Here is a 16,966-nt window from a genome sequence, read left to right on the forward strand (position 1 = left end):
TTTGCATTCACAGTTTGAATGGCAAAATGGCAAAGCTGAATATTTGCAAGTTTTCTTTTTGGTTCAAGCCACAATGCTGCGCTCTCCTAAGATTGGATTGTGATACGTCCAGAATTTTCCAGACGTACTGCAGTCGGCAGCAGTGTCCGGGCGGAAATTGGCAATATGTTTGGGAAAATCTGGATGTAGGGCAGTGCCATTTTTGCAATTTTCCTTCAAAATGCCTCAAAAAAAGTGATTTTGCAAAAAAATAAAAAATAAATGCAATAACTTTGAGCAAAACTAAACAAAAAAAAAGCTCAACAAATTTTCTGTCTGGATTTTCACTGTTTGAACGCTATCCTAAGATGTAAGATGAACTCCTGCCACTAATGCCCATTGTTAATGCTATGTCTGCTTGCAGGAAATGGAAATTACACACCTGCTGGGTTATTTAAAATCAACAAGCTGCATTTCTTTGGCACACAAACACCCCAGAATTATTATTATTAATTCAATGTATTAAATCAAACTTTCTGTTCCTCATGTTCCTTGCTGAATTAATCTAATTTACAACTTGGGTAAGAAAACAGCAGCACCCCCGCCCTGCCCCATAGTCATGGGAGAGGCAGAAAGATTCTTTTAGCGTTGTTTGTGAGAACAGGCAATGCCAGGCAGGGCCCAGGTGCCTGAGCCTTTGTGCTGAGAGGAAAGTGTCTTGCCTTGATCAAGAGAATCATCATATCTCAAGAAAGGGCCAGCTGAGACAATGCCCGATGGAGGCTTCCTTCCAGCAATCGCAGGGCCTGGCTTGTCACAATTCTGAAAGAAGGGGAGGAAATGGGACCTTATTGTTTTATCTAGAGGGTTCTGCATAGGTTAGCTCTGTAGTCTCAGCACTCCCGTGGGTACCAAGATGACAGTCAGGCTAATTTCCCAGCCCATTGCCAGTCTGTTTTCTGTCCAGGTTGATGCAGGTATATCAGGATCATATCTAGATTTTAACACAAGTCAAGATCGCCTGGGTAATTTTCCACCTCTCTGATCTTAATCACTCTCCAGAGGAGGCTATGAGGGCTACCACCAGCTCTCAAAGCTGTTGCCTTGGCCTGATCTGACTCAGAAACCTTGACCCTGTGTGTGTGTCAGCATGCAACATCCTTGGGAAGCTGCCAAGGACCAAGACTCCCAACAGGTAACCACTGCTGATGCCTGCCCTAGGTACTCCTTTAACCGGCACTCCAGTCTGAGCACTGGAGTCGCTCAGCTGCCATTTAAATGCCCCTGATATTTTCCAGGGAACTATGAGAAACTGACCACCATTTTGATTTCCCACAATACCCCAGAATGACACTATGGTGGGGGCATTGTGGGAAACTTAAATTGTTCTATAGGAGTGGAAAGAACTCTGCTTCCGCCACCAGGTAAGTCCACAACACCAGGGCAACCCATTGGCATGGAAGGGGCCCACTATGCCCCACTCAAACCTGGAGCCAGACTTAGTTTGCGGTTCCTCCTTTTCCTAACTCACCACGGTACACCTGGCGGTAAGGAAGGTGCAGAGGCGGATACGACAATGCAGGTACACCTCCTCCAAATCTGGGATGAAGGCAAAGACACTGAAGGAGAAATGGCCAGTGAGGGACACGGCATCCTTTTCAACTACCACGGTGCCGTCTCGAGGGTTTGGACACCTGCAATGAGAAGGTGGCATAGGGCAGAGGATTGAGAGTTGCAGGGGCCTGGTGAGACCAAGGGCTTGTTCACCTGTGCAAGTTTATCACTCGTTTGACTGAACTTGCAGGTGCAAAAGACCCTCCGCAAGACTTTCATGTCCATCCAGGGTCATCACAACGATCTTCCATTAAGACAATCCTGACATTCAGCTAGGAGTCGCTGAGTGTTGACTAATCATCAGCTGAGAAATCACATTAGGCTGGTTCACGTAGAGGCGTTTTCATACTTGATCTCTGCAACTTCAAGGGATGATGGGCAGAGGGGCACTGCAGATGTTGCACCACAGTTTCTGAGACCCAGGCCTTAATAAGGAGCATTTCCATCCCTTTCATCCCTTGGGCAGTGTTTTCCTTCCCCATAAATTTTATACGCGGGAGCCAGAAAGGGATCAAGACTACAACATGGACAGGGAGGAGAGAGTCTTCAACCCTGTGGTCTGAATTGGAACTGCAGCTCCCCTTTGCAGTGGGAAGGGAGCTCTCTGCATTGAAAAAACAAAACAAATTCCTTCCAGTAGCACCTTAAAGACCAACTAAGTCAGTTCTTGGTATGAGCTTTCGTGTGCATGCACACTTCTTCAGATACTTCTCTGCATTGAAGACATCAAGTGTGCAAGTGTGGAGGGCTCAGTTTCTGATCAGGATTATAGTGGGGGCAAGAGTTTAAGACTCCCCCCCCTCCCTGCCCAGCATGTTATCCACCCAGTTTGAGGTCTCTATATCAACTACTTATATGTTTTGTTTTAAGAAAAACGTAAGGACTAAATATATGAATAACATCATTTCTACACACAGAGACTTTGCGCCTGCCCATTAGGGGAAATAGGAAGCCTCGAACATATATATTTTTAGATGTCCTTTTTATGTTGAGATTTGTAGAGACACCACTGATCCTCTGCTGAAGAGGCTCTCCGATCTTTCAGACAAGTCTAAACTTAATCCTCTCCTCTTAGGCAAAGATCATAAGATGACCTGGCTGGTAGCCAGATTCTGCACCCAGATTTGTAGGCACAGATCATCCTCTAGAATAAAATAGTTTACTAGGGAAATGCTGAAGTTGCCCTTTGGGGCACCTCAGGGTCAATTTTTTATGGTGGCCCAAATCTCAGTTGTACGGGTGTATGTATATATCTTAATTTTAACTCATGAGCTATTGCTGTAATCTGCTCCGATTGTATATTTTATCTTTATGAACGCTGTTTTTATTGTGTTATGTGAGCTGGTCTTTACCGTAATAAATTATGTACCTGTGCATCATTTCTAGTTTGATCCTCAGTTAAGAGAATATGCAAGTTAGGTTCTTGTCTCACTACACTGCAGTCCCTCTACTTCTCCCCTTCTTCATACATATTCAGCTTGAATGTTGTGGCTTTCTTCTCTAGCTGCCCTTGCATGCCAGGTGTCCTGGCCCTCAGCCCATGGTCGATGTCTAAAGCCCAAGTGTCCTCCCGATTCTCAACCCCTGTTCCCCAGTGCTATGAATTCTCTCTTCTCCCTGCCTGTCTCCTCCAGTTAGTAAGCCCTGTTCCCTTTCGAGCAGACCACGCGAACAGGAAGAGGCAAGCAGCTTACTGGTTGGTGATGATATCCCACCGAATGCTGGAGTAGGCGTCTTTGTCCGGTGTGGCCCAGCACGACGACAAGGTCAGTACAAAGCGGGTGGCGTCTGCCCCCGAAATGCTGATGCCCACATAGGCCCTGTGATTGACAGTGAGTAGGATAGGGCTCTGGGTGAAGGGCCGGCTGTACTGAGGGTCTTGGTACAAAGTCATGGTGGTCTGGTAGCTCCCTTGGCCGGAGGTGAGAGTGGTGTTAATGATGCTATCAAAGGGGTAAAACATAAGAGAGTTACAATGCTTTTGTTTTGGAGCAAGCAACAGGGCAGCACTGCACTTTCTTGGGCTCAGGAAGAGGACTGATGAGAGATGAAGAGTGAGGAAGAAGGATAATTTGAAAAGCAGGACGTTGGAAGGACACAAGAGCAATGTTTTGAGGGTGGGAAAACTCTGCTTGGCCTTTGTTGGAGTCAAGAGTACTGAACTGGGAGGCCTTCAGTCTGGTCCAGAAAGTAGATTCTTATGATAGAGGAATGCAAAGGTACCTAAATTTGAAGCGAATAAGAGCAAAGGAACAAAGAACTTTGGAGCCAGCATAGTGAACCTAGGTAAAAGGCCTGGAGTATTTGAAGCCATATGAGTGGACGAGGCACAGAAAGGCTTCCACAACTGAAAGATGCAAGCAAGGAAAGATGGGGAGGAGCACAGCGAGAGGATACAAAGACAGCTCTCTGCAAGGGACCAGGTGCTGCTGGAGCCAACGCTGGAAAGACGCAAATATTACAAGGATGTGAAATCCTGCATTGGGGCGTTTGGCTTCTCTGTCCTGTCCTTCCAGCCGAACTCACTCCTGGATGGGATGGATGACAGATGCCATTGAAAGGTTGATGTTCAGCGGGTAGGCACAGGAGAAGCGCAGGAAAAGAAAGTGATCCCTGCTGATCACCCCTCCGTAGGTGTTCTCCACACGGCCCTCCACTGCGTTGAAGTAGATGGCATGGGTTGTGTTGATCTGGAAATAATGCAAGGAAAGAACTTTGTGAGGCTCAGTGCAATGTAAGCAGACACAGAGGGCAGATTTCCCTTCCTTGCTTTGGCAGCGTCCCTCCTCCCAGACTCCGGGAGTCTGGAAATAATACCGACATCTCCCTTAGTGTAAGCCAGTCAGGTATCAGAGGTTAAAAGTAAAGGACCCCTGACAGTTCAGTCCAGCCGCGAACGACTCTGAGGTTGTGGCGCTCATCTCACTTTACTGGCCGAGGGAGCCAACGTTTGTCCCCAGACAGTTTTTCTGGGTCATGTGGCCAGCATGACTAAACCGCTTCTGGCGAAACCAGAGCAGCGCATGGAAATGCCGTTTACCTTCCCGCTATTTATTTACTTGCACCTTGACGTGCTTTTGAGCTGCTGGGTTGGCAGGAGCTGGGACTGAGCAATGGGAGCTCACCCCGGCGTGGGGATTCAAACCGCCAACCTTCCGATCGGCAAGCCCTGGGCTCAGTGGTTTAGACCACAGCGCTACCTGCCAGAATCTTGCTTTTAGTAGGTTTATTTGAGGTGGGGTCATAGCTCTTTGGTACACACAGAAAGTACCAGGGTCACAACATCTCTGGTTAAAAGGATCAGATAGCAGGAGATGGTATAGACAGTCTCCAAAGAGACTGTGATGTACTCACAGTATATAAAAAAACTGGCAGTGATCTACCCATTGTCACTGGAGGGAGGAGGAGCGTGTGTGGGGTGGGTGGATTGCCCAGAGTTGCTGAGTTTTTTTTAGGAGTGAAGTGCCCAGAGTTGTTAAGATTTTGGGGGGAAGGATTGCACAGGGTTCTTTAGCATCCCCCCAATAACTTTTTGTACACAAGAAGGATCCCGCGATCTACCAGGTTCAGCCAGGGATCTACCGGTAGATCACGATCTACTGGTTGGACATCCCTAGTACAGACATAGGAAACTAACTTCTGCTTATATTATTTGCTCATCTCGTCTACTCTGACGGCAAGCAGCTTTCTAGCGTCTCAGTCAGGCAGAGATATTTTGCATAACCTTGCTGCTACCTATTTCATCAGAGAGGCTTTTTTTTACTGGAGCAGCAGCTGCATGTTGGGATATATGTCGAGTGTTTCTTCATGAGCGGGGTGGGGAGAGGGGAGGCTTTATGCTGGATAATTCTCCCCACCTCCATTGTGGTCCCACAGGTCTTCTGCACAGTATCAAAGTAGAAGAGGAGCCTGTCTCCAACAAGCGTGCCAGCGCAGGTGGGATCTGCCAAATGCAGTTCCTCGGCGGGGAATCCATCGGCGAAGAGCAGGCAGCGGGAGAGAGACACGACACTGTTGCTGCCATCGCATGTCAACTGGTAATCTGGAGGGAGAAAAGGAATTTGGCAGCCTGGCCCTGTTTCTGACAGCTGGGTTGTTGCAGGTGACAGCTGACGATATTGTTGCTGGAGCTGGAGCCCCCCAGCGTGTGGCAAGACGAGGGCCGCTCTGGGATGGTCGGGACCCACACATGCGGCCCTCGGTTTGACGGCACGGCACCGGGGGAATGTGTGAATACCGACATTCTGTAACACGAAGCGAATCCATGTTTCAAAGGCAAATGCAAAGACAAAAAGGGGAAAGCTGTGGTTCTTGTTTACCATAAGCAGCCTGTTTGGCAGGGCTATAATCTCTGTGGCAGAAGCAGCCCCATTTCCCATTTTTCTCGCCGCACCATTCATTCTCTTCGCATGCCAAGTCAAGGCAGGGGTCCGTTGCAGCTAGAGAAAGAGGAACAGGTTTAGTTGCAGGAATCAGCGGTGGTCTTAGGTAATTGCAGACTCTGAACTTCACACAGATGGGTCATTTTGGATCATAGTATGCATCACTTTCCTTGCTTCACAAAGTGGTAAGCCAGACCTGGGTGGATTGGGGGGGGGGGGGGGAACTTGCTTATACTGCTGAATGGGGCCTTCTACCTTTGCTCCAAAGTCTTCTCCTGATGGTTCCACATACTGAGGAACTCCCTCTAGTCCTGTGAGCTTGTGTGTATTGAAGAAGCAGGGGGGGTGGGGGTGTTGAAACTATGCAAGCTACAGAGAGGAACATTTCAAATGTTTACGGTTTTTAAAGATACCACACACAGAGAGTTACACACACCCACACCTCTGGCCAGTGATTTAAATATCATGATGTTCATTATCTTTTGTGATTGCTGAGGGGAGGGAGAAAGGCAAGGCAAGTCACAGAATGCTGATAAACATTCCAGTCTCTGGGGTGGAAGTGAAAGCCAGTTTGGCTGTAGGGGAAATCTCAATAGGGCCCAAGGATTAGAACGCAGCCCTCCATCTGACAATGGTTAGTCAACCCCTGCTCTGAGGAAGTCTGAGAGCTCAGGGACACAGAAAGTAGGGGAAGTCTGGCAGCAGCAGCACTAACTGAAGAAATTACGAGCCTTGCACCAGCACAACAGACTTTCTGAGGATTGGTTTTTACCTATGTTTAATTGCCCTGTGTTTACCTACGTTTAATTACCCTGTGTTTAATTACCCAAGGTTGGTTTTCCATCCCTTTCTAGTTAATAGACTTAGGGTGCTTCCAAAAAACCTTTCTAAGAAGTATTGGTCTTGTTTTGTTTGAAGGGAGATCAGATAATGTCCACCATTTATTTATTCAGCATTCATTCTGATTTGTTTGTGGGGAGGTTAGATGAAGTTGCATCAAAGCTAGTATTACCACACACTTTCCAGAGTATTTTCCCATCACTTTTCTTGTTGCAAAAAGTCTGAACATTTGGAAAATGGATAAGACCTCCCAATCTGCTATAATTGCACAACTTGAATTTGCCAGTTTGTAACTGAATCCCACACGAAAAGAGTGAGAATCTGGAAGCCCCTTTAACCCCAGTTGCCCCCAAGATGGACAGGTAGCTGATGAAATTGGAACTCACGACACCGGGCAGCTGCTCTCCAGCCACTGACGTGGACCCCATGAAGAAGACACAGTTCCTCATAAGCGCTGAGGGCCACACACAACATGCCATTAGCCATCCCATAGTGGCACAAGTCATATAAGCAGGACAAATAAAAAGGAGAAGGGTCCACATGCCAGTGGCACTCAGCAAATGGTCCTGATTGGTTAACCAGGGCCCCACAGACCTCTTCATATTCCTGGGGATCTTTGCATGGCTCTAGTGCTACAGTGTCATCCAAGCACCTGAAAAGTAAAGGCAGGAGGTCTTAGTCCCAGCAGACGCCTTTCTGAGGTCACCGGCCAGAGTTGGGCATGAAAAGGAAAGAGCCTGGGCAAACCTTGGGCTTGCATGTAAATTACATTGGCATTGTGGGACAAGCATGTTGGTTCTATGAGGCTGGTTAAGTTTAATTAATGCACGAAGGGGTTAACACTATAGAGGAAGCTGTCCAGCCAGGCTTAGCTATGTCACTTCCCTTTGGGAGGAAACTGGTAATCCAGCTCAGTGTGTGAAGAGGTTTGAGTTAGTTGCTCCAGCTCAGCCACATGGCTCACACTAGCCGCTCTTGAGTTTCCTATAATTTAGGAACTTTCACCATTTTGGAACTAAGCTAAGTTTTACTGCCTATGAAACTCTTTCTGAATGCTGTATACAAAAGCACATGAATCTGACCTTTGGAGAGTTTGTAAGTACTGTAAGCCATTTTTAACTTACCAAACCATGGTCCTTTCCTATGCTGGAGGAAGTGGAAAACTTTGAAGGGAATTTTAAAATGCACATTTTCTATGTTTTATTTTGCTGGATATTTTGTGATTTTAAATCCCTGCTGGAGTCTTCTCCCCAAAAAGTACTTGCCCCAAACTTGGATCTTGACAACCAGGAAAATCTCTCTCTCTCTCTCTCTCTCTCTCTCTCTCTCTCTCTCTCTCTCTTTTGCCCCAACATAAATTATGTTGTTCTGTTCATTTCAGTGCAAAGGGAATACAATGCAAATAGGGGTGATGTAATCAATTACGTATTACTTGACTTAAAGCAGCAGTTTTAATTTATTTTTAATCTTTGTTGGAAGCCGCCCAGAGTGGAGTATAAATAAATTATTATTATTAATTATTATTATTATTACTACCATATATTCGCCAGGTAGATTTTCATTTTGCACTTCGGACAGCTAAGCAAACACTGGCCATTTCCACTTATGTTTCCATTTCCACTGGAATTCTCAGACATCTTTACTACAGTGTGACCAAGAGAAAAGCTTTGTTAGCACTCATTTTATTTCCTACTAATCTTGTTCAGAAGTCATGGTTTAAAACAGGATCTAGCTAAATAAGCCATCTCTGCTACGTGTGATTTGAAGTTAGCTTGCTTTGAAACTGACTTGAGAAACGCTGGCTGCGCTGAACCATTTGGTGGCTTGAGCTGAATGCTGAGGACGTGCTCAGTGCAGCTCACCTGAACACTCTTATTGCCTGTGCCTTACGCCACACTGCCCCTGGCTGAGCAGAGAGAGAGAAAATTGATGGGAAGAGATATTCTGTACATTGCTCCCCTCGCACCAAGGCACCAGCGTTCACCGGACTGTAAAGATGATGCCACAAAAAGACCAACAAGGTGTTAAACGCTGCAATATCGACCCCTCTTACCCCGTTGGGCTTGTATCTGTTTTCCAGGCATTCCCAAACTGCAAGTCATTCTGGGCTCTGTTTCCATCAGGCAGGACTTTATCGTCTCCACGGATGCCGTTGAAATTCCCACACATTCCACACAGCTTCCCCTGGTGTTCTGGTCCCGCATGGATAAAGAGTGTGTGGCGTCCGTTGTATTGGATCTCCACACCGGCTACTGTTTTTATTGTCACAATGTTTTTGACCTTGGAAATAGCACCCAGGGCTCCCAGGCTGTGGGGCAGTTGCACTCTTTCCTGGTTGACCTGTGATTGAGGCAGTAAGCATATCAGATGTGTCAGAGAAAGGTTTGTGGCCACCTGTGATCATTTCACAACAAAGTACAGATTTCATCATTCAATTCAATTTCACTAAAACTGTTTCCCAGGACCTCATTTTAATTGTGATTTATTAAAGCAAGCTTCTTTCCCAGCTTTCCATCTGATAAATGCCTAAAGGAGCTGACAATAGGAGTGTGGCTAAAAGGAAAACTAACCTGTAACAATTTGAATTTTTTTATTAAAAAAACACCTACAAAAATGCAATTGCAAAGGCAGCTAAAAACGAAATTCAAGTGGGACACTAAATAAAAAAAATGGGCAGGAAATGCCACCTAAGTAATTCTGTCACCAATGGGCAATGGGCAATTGCTGTTCCCAGTACCAAACTCTGACATCATTTTTATTGCATTTTCTGTAAGCAGTTTTGAGAGCCTCTGGAGAATATAAAGCAAGATAAAAGCATTTCCAACCCCCCACAAATAACTATGCACCATATCCAGAAATCTTCCACGTACCTCTGCTGTTTGGCCACTTCCTAGGATTATATGAAAGCTCAGCATTTCATTCTTCAGCCAGACTTCCACTCGGCTCACAAAAGACACTCGCAGGTTTCCCTGGTGCCTGTTCTCTGCAACAACCCGGTAGAAGAAGGGAGGGGAGGGGTGGCAAGTCCTGGAGATCTCATAGGCGCAAGTGCCCTGGAAATGGGCCACAGCCCCATCAAAGGTGAAGTAGTGAGGGTCCCCAGTGACTGTGCAGGTTCCCCACCGTGTATGGCAGCCCAGCTTCCCATCCTTCGCAGCACACTTCTGGCCAAGGTTACAGCTGGCTGGGACACAGCGGAAGTCGGAAGGGCCGTCACAGATACACCTCTCAAGGCAACCAGGGAGCCAGACCCGCTCCCCTATCTGCAAGCATAATGGGAGGTTGTGAGCTAAAAGACTTTAGTCTTTAATGGTGCACAGCTTGAAGTGACTGGATGCAAAACAAACAAACAAACAAACAAACAAACAAACAAACAAACAAACAAACAAACACCCAACCCTGATTCCTTTTAGAATAAACATTGTCTGGACCCTTTTGTTTTGTTCAAAACTACTTGCAGAACTTTCTCCAAAACAGAAGAAAAACATCAAAGACACGCCCAAGTCGTTCCGTACAATACAGTGGTACCTTGGTACTCAAATGCCTTGGTTCCCAAATGCCAAAAACCCGGAAGCAAGTGTTACGGTTTTTGAATGTTTTTTTGTAAGCCAAATGTCCGATGTGGCTGCCAGCTAATGTTTCTGGGGCGCCAGCACCGTTCAGAAGCTGCGCCTTGATTTTTGAACATTTCAAAAGTCAAACGGACTTCTAGAAAGGCTTAGGTTCAGCACTTTTGTTTTTGCTATTTATTTTGTGTTTTTGTTTTTGAGGTTTTTTTGGTTAATTTGTTTTTGTGACTGTGTGAAACCCAGTTTGGCCACTGATTGGTTGTGTGACTGTGGAAATGGATAAAAGCCTCCCATCCAAACAATGACTATCATCAGTGCAGGTAAGGAAATTTTTATTTTATTTTATCTACAATACTGTCTTATTTATTTTATAGTACAGTATATTGATTATTGCTTTCATTTTATGGATCAATGGTCTCATTAAATGGTAAAATTCATGTTAAATTGCTGTTTTAGGGGTTGTTTTTAAACGTCTGGAACGGATTAATCCATTTTGTATTACTTTCTATGGGAAAGTGCACCTTGGTTTTGGAATGCTTTGGTTTTGGAACGGACTTCTGGAACAGATTAAGTTTGAGAACTAAGATACCGCTGTATCTTGTGCTGTCCAGCACAGGTTCAGCATCTTAGAAATAAAAGCTAATTCCAAACAGACCTAGAAGCACAAGCCACTCTCTTTCCTAAAGCCTCCATTTTGCCTGGAGCTGTTTTATTTCCCTTCAGGAGACTCTTTCACACATTTCTATTCCCACTAAGCCTGGGAACAAAGGAAATGAGCCATCACCCTTCCAAGATGGCAGATTTGCAATTCAATAGCCTCCCATGTGATCTAAAGTTAAACACTCCCATGTTAGCTAGCAGAGAACAACAACAGTTAATTATCAACCCATTAAGGAGCCAAGAGAACTTAGTACACCCCAAAGGAATTTCCCCTGCGTTGAAACTTTTCAGCAACACACACAGGCATTCTCAATTTCAGTGCCAATTAAACAATTGTACTTAACAACATATGGCCATTGTCAAACTGTTTCTACTCAGTGAGTAGCACAGGGCCTACTCCATGGTTGAGGGGGCGCTCAGCAGAATGCCCTCTGGTGGGCTTCCTTGTTTATGCTGGTGTCCTCCCAGTGGACCAGTGGCGTAGCGTGGGTTGTCAGCACCCGGGGCAAGGCAAGTAATTTGCGCCCCCTAACCCTGAGTGAGCCAGGTAGGGGCAGAGAGCTGCGAGTGTGAGTGCGAGTGCGAGTGCGAGTGCACCCCCCCAGATGTTGCCCCTGGTGCGGCCGACCCCCCCTGCACCCCCCATGCTACGCCACTGCAGTGGACAAATGAAGCACCAGTTCTCCTCTAATCAGTACCAGGCAACTGCCATTTTAATTTACTACAATGTCCCAGATGTCAGCATCACTCCAGAGCACTGTAGGTAAATGGGAGCCATTGGAGGATTATGGCAGCAGGGAGAGAAAAAGCCCGTTGTGGCTACATCATGGCTACCTACACTGGAAAGCAGGGATGTGGACCCTCACCTTATAATGCAGCCCTTTGTGCACACAGCCACACTGCTCTTCTGGGATGCATCTGTCTCCACTGTGCAGGTACCCTCTGTCACAGAAGCACCCTTCAATGCACATAGGAAGGCAGTGGGGCTTAATCCAAGCACTGAAGCAGATGTCCTGGCAGGGAGGTCCACAGAGCTCGTAGTGGCTATTGGCAGGGCAGTCAAAGCCTGCTCAGGAAAGAAGAGATGTGGAATGAGAAGCAGAGTGCCATGAAGGGAGGGGAAGTCCCAAAGCACAGGTGGGAAACCTCAGACACAAGGGGCCAAATTCAGCCTTTTAGCGCGCGCGCTCTCTCTCCCTCCCTTGGAACTCTCTCCAAGCCTCACCCCTCACCAGCCCTGTTGTGCACCCTCTCCTTGAGTGTTCTTGCCTGGCTGGAATGTGTCCTTGAACTTAGAGTTGGAAGTGACCCAAAAGTCTTCTAGTCCAGTGTTTTCCAACCTTGTGCCTCCAGCTGTTTTTGGACTACAATTCCCATCATCCCTTGCCACTGGTCTTGTTAGTCAGGGATGATGGGATTTGTAGTTCAAAAACAGCTGGAGGCACAAGGTTGGGAAACACTGTTCTAGTCCAATGCCCTGCAATACAGAAATCTCAGCTAAAGCGTCCTCATGCATTCATAACACCTCGTGCTTGTTTGGATGGAGGACAGAAAAAAAGGGGGGTGCTTATCCATATTATGAAGATCACAGGCCCCAGACCAGGTGCTTGTTAGCCTGTTTGATATTCTTGCCCTGGTCAAAATAGTCTCAATCTCCATTGTCATGGGGGGGACGGACAAATAAAGTGCAAGCGTAAGTATAGATATTATTGACTGTTTTTCAGTCTTTCTGCAGACCACCTGAATCACTCTTCTTGTAGAAGAAGAGTTTGGATTTGATATCCCGCTTTATCACTACCCGAAGGAGTCTCAAAGCAGCTAACATTCTCCTTTCCCTTTCTCCCCCACAACAAACACTCTGTGAGGTGAGTGGGGCTGAGAGACTTCAAAGAAGTGTGACTAGCCCAAGGTCACCCAGCAGCTGCATGTGGAGGAGCGGGGAATCGAACCCGGTTCACCAGATTGCGAGACTACTGCTCTTAACCACTATACCACACTGGCTCCCTGTAGAACACCAGTAGTCCACGGATCACAATTTGAGAACTTTTGGTTTTGTCTAATTTCTTACAGAAAAGCAATACATCAAATTAGCTATACTGCAGTCCAAGCTGTGAGGCAGTAGTTGTTTCGGCTTACCACAGAAAGTCTCTGTCCTCCAAGGTGAGATGGTAACATTGGCTCTCTGGCAAGCCATTACGTAGGTCTGAATGGACCGGCACAAGGTGTTGTTGTCCCCGACAGAGAGATGAAAGTAAAAGATGCAGTCGGTCAGATAAGGCTCTGGATCAACTTGGGAGTGGCAAGAGGCAAACGGCCCATCTGGATTCCGGATGATCCAGCACATTGATTTTGACCAGATGAGATCAAACATGGGGTTAGAGGCATGAGATCCATCGAGGTCACCCAAATGCAACGTGCTTTTTGTTGTGGAGCCATTTTTCAATGGGAGATCATCACCAACGGCTCCATTAAAGTTCCCACACAGCCCACAGGTCTGGCCTCGGTACTGAGGGGGAAGTGTGACGAGGAGACTGTGGGCCAGGTCATAAATCACCGTTAGCCCAAAGTCTGCTTTTAAAGTTGTGTAAAAGCCATGCTGATAAATGGCAGTTCCCAGGGCCTGGATTTGCACCGGGAGGTTTAAAGCCACGCCATCAATCTGTATGAAAGGAAACGACAAAAGCAGGTTAGTCCTGACAACAGAAACCTCAACGGCCAAACTATGCAGAGTGAAGATGGGCCAGGGGTTCCCAGTTACCACATCTTTGCTGCAAAGTGGCCATGGAGAAAAGATTTTGCAGCGGAGATACATCCAATGTGGGCATGTGCTTAATCCTTTCCCCACCACCTTTCTACTGCGGCTGCAACCATGTCCCTCGCAACAAGCCATGGCCCTCCTCTTGGCACGGCACGTAGCATATGTGGGAAGCTCCATCAGGATAATCTGAGCATCCTGCAGCAGAGGAACAATGGTGGGGTTCACAGCAGCAAAGAAGCTGAGCAACAAATGACAAAGTTCCTGGTTTGAATCTCACCTTTGTCACAAACTCATGAGGGAAGCCACTCTCTCTCTCTCAGCTTCAGTCATCCCATCTTCTGTATGGGGAATAATGACACTGACTTGCCTTACATTAAGACCAGCTAACCGCTGCCCTAATCCAGGCCTAACCTGTCTGCCTCCCCATGGACATTTGTCTCTGCCCACCCCAATTTTTAAGGTGGTAGCAAAAAAAGGGACACTTAGGGAAGACATGGTCTAGGGGTGGGAGGTGCCTAAATGTACCTGCCCAGCTCAGCCCTGCATCCCGATGAGGACGCAAACCATTCCATCCTTGGTCATCGGACTGATCATTTGAGAAGCATGGAAGGGCCAATCACATCCCTCCTCCTCTTCTTCCCCCTTCTCTTATTAGAACACTGCCCACTGATAAGGGGAGGCTGTGAGTAATTTGTGTGCCCAGCATGTCTGTATGTTGTGTGTATGTCTGGTGTTGCTGGTCTCCAGGCTGATGGAGTGGTCCTCCCATGTCCTTTCTGATTCCTCCTCTGCTACAACCTGATGCCAAAGCTGCAGCCCTATGACAGCCGAAAGGGCTGGGGAAGGAAGAGTTTGGGATTTGATACCCCGCTTTATCACTACCCGAAGGAGTCTCAAAGCGGCTAACAATCTCCTTTCCCTTCCTCCCCCCCACAACAAACACTCTGTGAGGTGAGTGGGGCTGAGAGACTTCAGAGAAGTGTGACTGGCCCAAGGTCACCCAGCAGCTGCATGTGGAGGAGCGGGGAAGCGAACCCGGTTTCACCAGATTACGAGACAACCGCTCTTAACCACTACACCACACTGGCTTCTTAGCTGAGCTGCTGGTGGACCTGCATCTCTTCTCTCCCCTCCTTCACACACTGACTTTTCTGCTCTGCCGAGTCTGGGGATGAGTTTAGGCAGAAGTTCAACACAGGCCTGGGCCTTTCCTGTTTAACCTCCAACATGGCTCCTACATTCTTACCTTGACAGTACCCTGGTGTTCTCTCTGCAGAGATATCTGTGTATTATTTGCTAGCACAAGCACTTCTGATATCACAGGTAAAGGATTTCCAGCCACATTCTCGGTCTTCACCTCAACTCTAAAAGAAGGCAAGGACTCCAGTGCCCCACACAGTTCAACCACGACAGTCGTGGAGGCACCATGGAAACCATAATGCCGCCCATCAAAGGTGATGTAGCTGAGAAACCCGGAAACCCGACAGGTACCGTCTAAAAATGGGTGACACCCGTACACCCCATTCTGGCTACTGCAAAACTGCCCGGGGCCGCACAAGGACTCTGCGCCACCGACGGCATGGACTGATTCGTCACACCGGTATATCTTATGGCAATTCTCTCCTTCCTGGAAGAATGTTTCCCCTTTTAGGTAGTATCGGCCCTTGTAGCTGCAGCCGCACTGCTCCCGAAGCACACAGGTGGTGCCACTCAGCACTGAGCCAGGTTCACACTGGCATTCTTCTAAACAGGCAGGTGAGAAACTCCTGGGCACAGGTGGTTGTGAGCAAGAAGCGGGGGAAGCAGTTCCACAGAGCACGTAGTTGCTATTCGATGGGCAGGTCAGCTCTGAAAGACACACACAGTGCAACACTTCCAGCAATGTTAAAGAAACATATATAAGAACATATGAAGCTTACTTATACTGAGTCAGACCACTGGTCCATCTAATCTCAGTATTGTTGACACCAAATGGCAGCAGCTGTCCAGGATTTTCAGACAGAGGACCTGGAGATGCTGGAGATTGAAACTGGAGATGTGCATGCAAAGCGGATGTTCTATCACTGAGCTATGTCTCTTCCCCAATTAGGGAATACTCTCCATGAAGGAGAAATAGGTAAAATAAGAAAAATGGGAGGAAACTTCCATTCCAGCTGTTGACGATACAACAAGACACCTTAAAACTCTACTTTTAGGAGTCTCACTTACCACAGCCGACAATCTGCCTCCATGGTTGAATGGTGATGCCCTGAACCTGACACTGCCAAGCATAACTCTGAAGGGCCATGCACAGGGTCTTATGGCTGCCCTGAGTAGCACACAGGTCTTTCACACAGGTCTCCATGTGCATTTGAGGATCTGCAAGGTCGTGGCATTCTTTAAAGGGTCCGTTTTGATCGCTAATCATTCCACAGCGGCCTTGAGATCTGAACTGGGCTGCCTCGGTTTTGGTGCATGAGGACGGGAGCCCAACCACTGTGCAGTGGAAAGGGGAGTTGGCATCCTTCCAGCTGTTGCCAAAAGCAAGGGCATCCTGAGCCAAGGAGCCGTTGGGGGTCCTGAAGTCATCGTGGTGGTTTCCATTGAAGTCTCCACCAAGGCCGCAGAGGGACTCGGAATAGGTTTCGGGAACAGAAACGGACACATAGTAAGACCAGTCGTAGGAAACGGAGAGGCCAAAATCAGTCTGGATGATGATGGATGAGCCTCTGAAGTAGGCGTTGATCTTCCCTGATGCAAGAGTGAGGGGCAGGTTTGCCAGGAGGCCATTTACCTAGGACAAAAGGGTGATGCCAGAAACCTTTAGGAACTACTGAGACCCCCGTGCCAACCACAATTACCCCCATGCTGACTGGTGTGGTTTTTTAATATATATATTTTTAATTTTATTAAATTACCAAAAAAAATGGAAAGAAAAAAAGAAATAGAAACAATACATAACCATGCATAAAAACACATTATCTACACAATTCTCCAGAATGCAAACTAGAAAAGAAGAAAGACAAATAAAAAAGAAAAAATACTTTTCATAATCAATTTCATTTTTGATTGATAATTGACTGGTGTGATTTTTAATATACTGAAATCATTGCTCATTTTAGTTTACTATTTTCATATTCATTCCTTAAGCTGCCATTCTACAAGGATTGGCAAACTTTCGGATA

General features: G+C 46.9%; 1 protein-coding gene across 1 annotated transcript; it reads right to left on the minus strand.

The window, feature by feature from the left end:
* Positions 1-246: 246 nt before the first annotated feature.
* Positions 247-16,648, minus strand: LOC309347206 (alpha-tectorin-like; the record flags this gene model as incomplete). Its single annotated transcript, XM_081871546.1, has 14 exons — positions 247-801; positions 1,511-1,673; positions 3,288-3,536; positions 4,120-4,283; positions 5,451-5,635; positions 5,913-6,032; positions 7,202-7,467; positions 8,869-9,155; positions 9,686-10,078; positions 11,911-12,110; positions 13,181-13,703; positions 15,049-15,650; positions 16,011-16,575; positions 16,643-16,648. The coding sequence occupies 14 exons, from the start codon at positions 16,646-16,648 to the stop codon at positions 622-624; spliced, it is 3,903 nt and encodes a 1,300-aa protein (XP_081727672.1). The 3' UTR covers positions 247-621.
* Between the last annotated feature and the right edge of the window lie 318 nt (positions 16,649-16,966).

The sequence above is a fragment of the Podarcis erhardii genome (assembly GCF_964252035.2).
Source record: "Podarcis erhardii genome assembly, chromosome: 7".
In the NCBI taxonomy this organism is placed as follows: domain Eukaryota; kingdom Metazoa; phylum Chordata; class Lepidosauria; order Squamata; family Lacertidae; genus Podarcis; species Podarcis erhardii.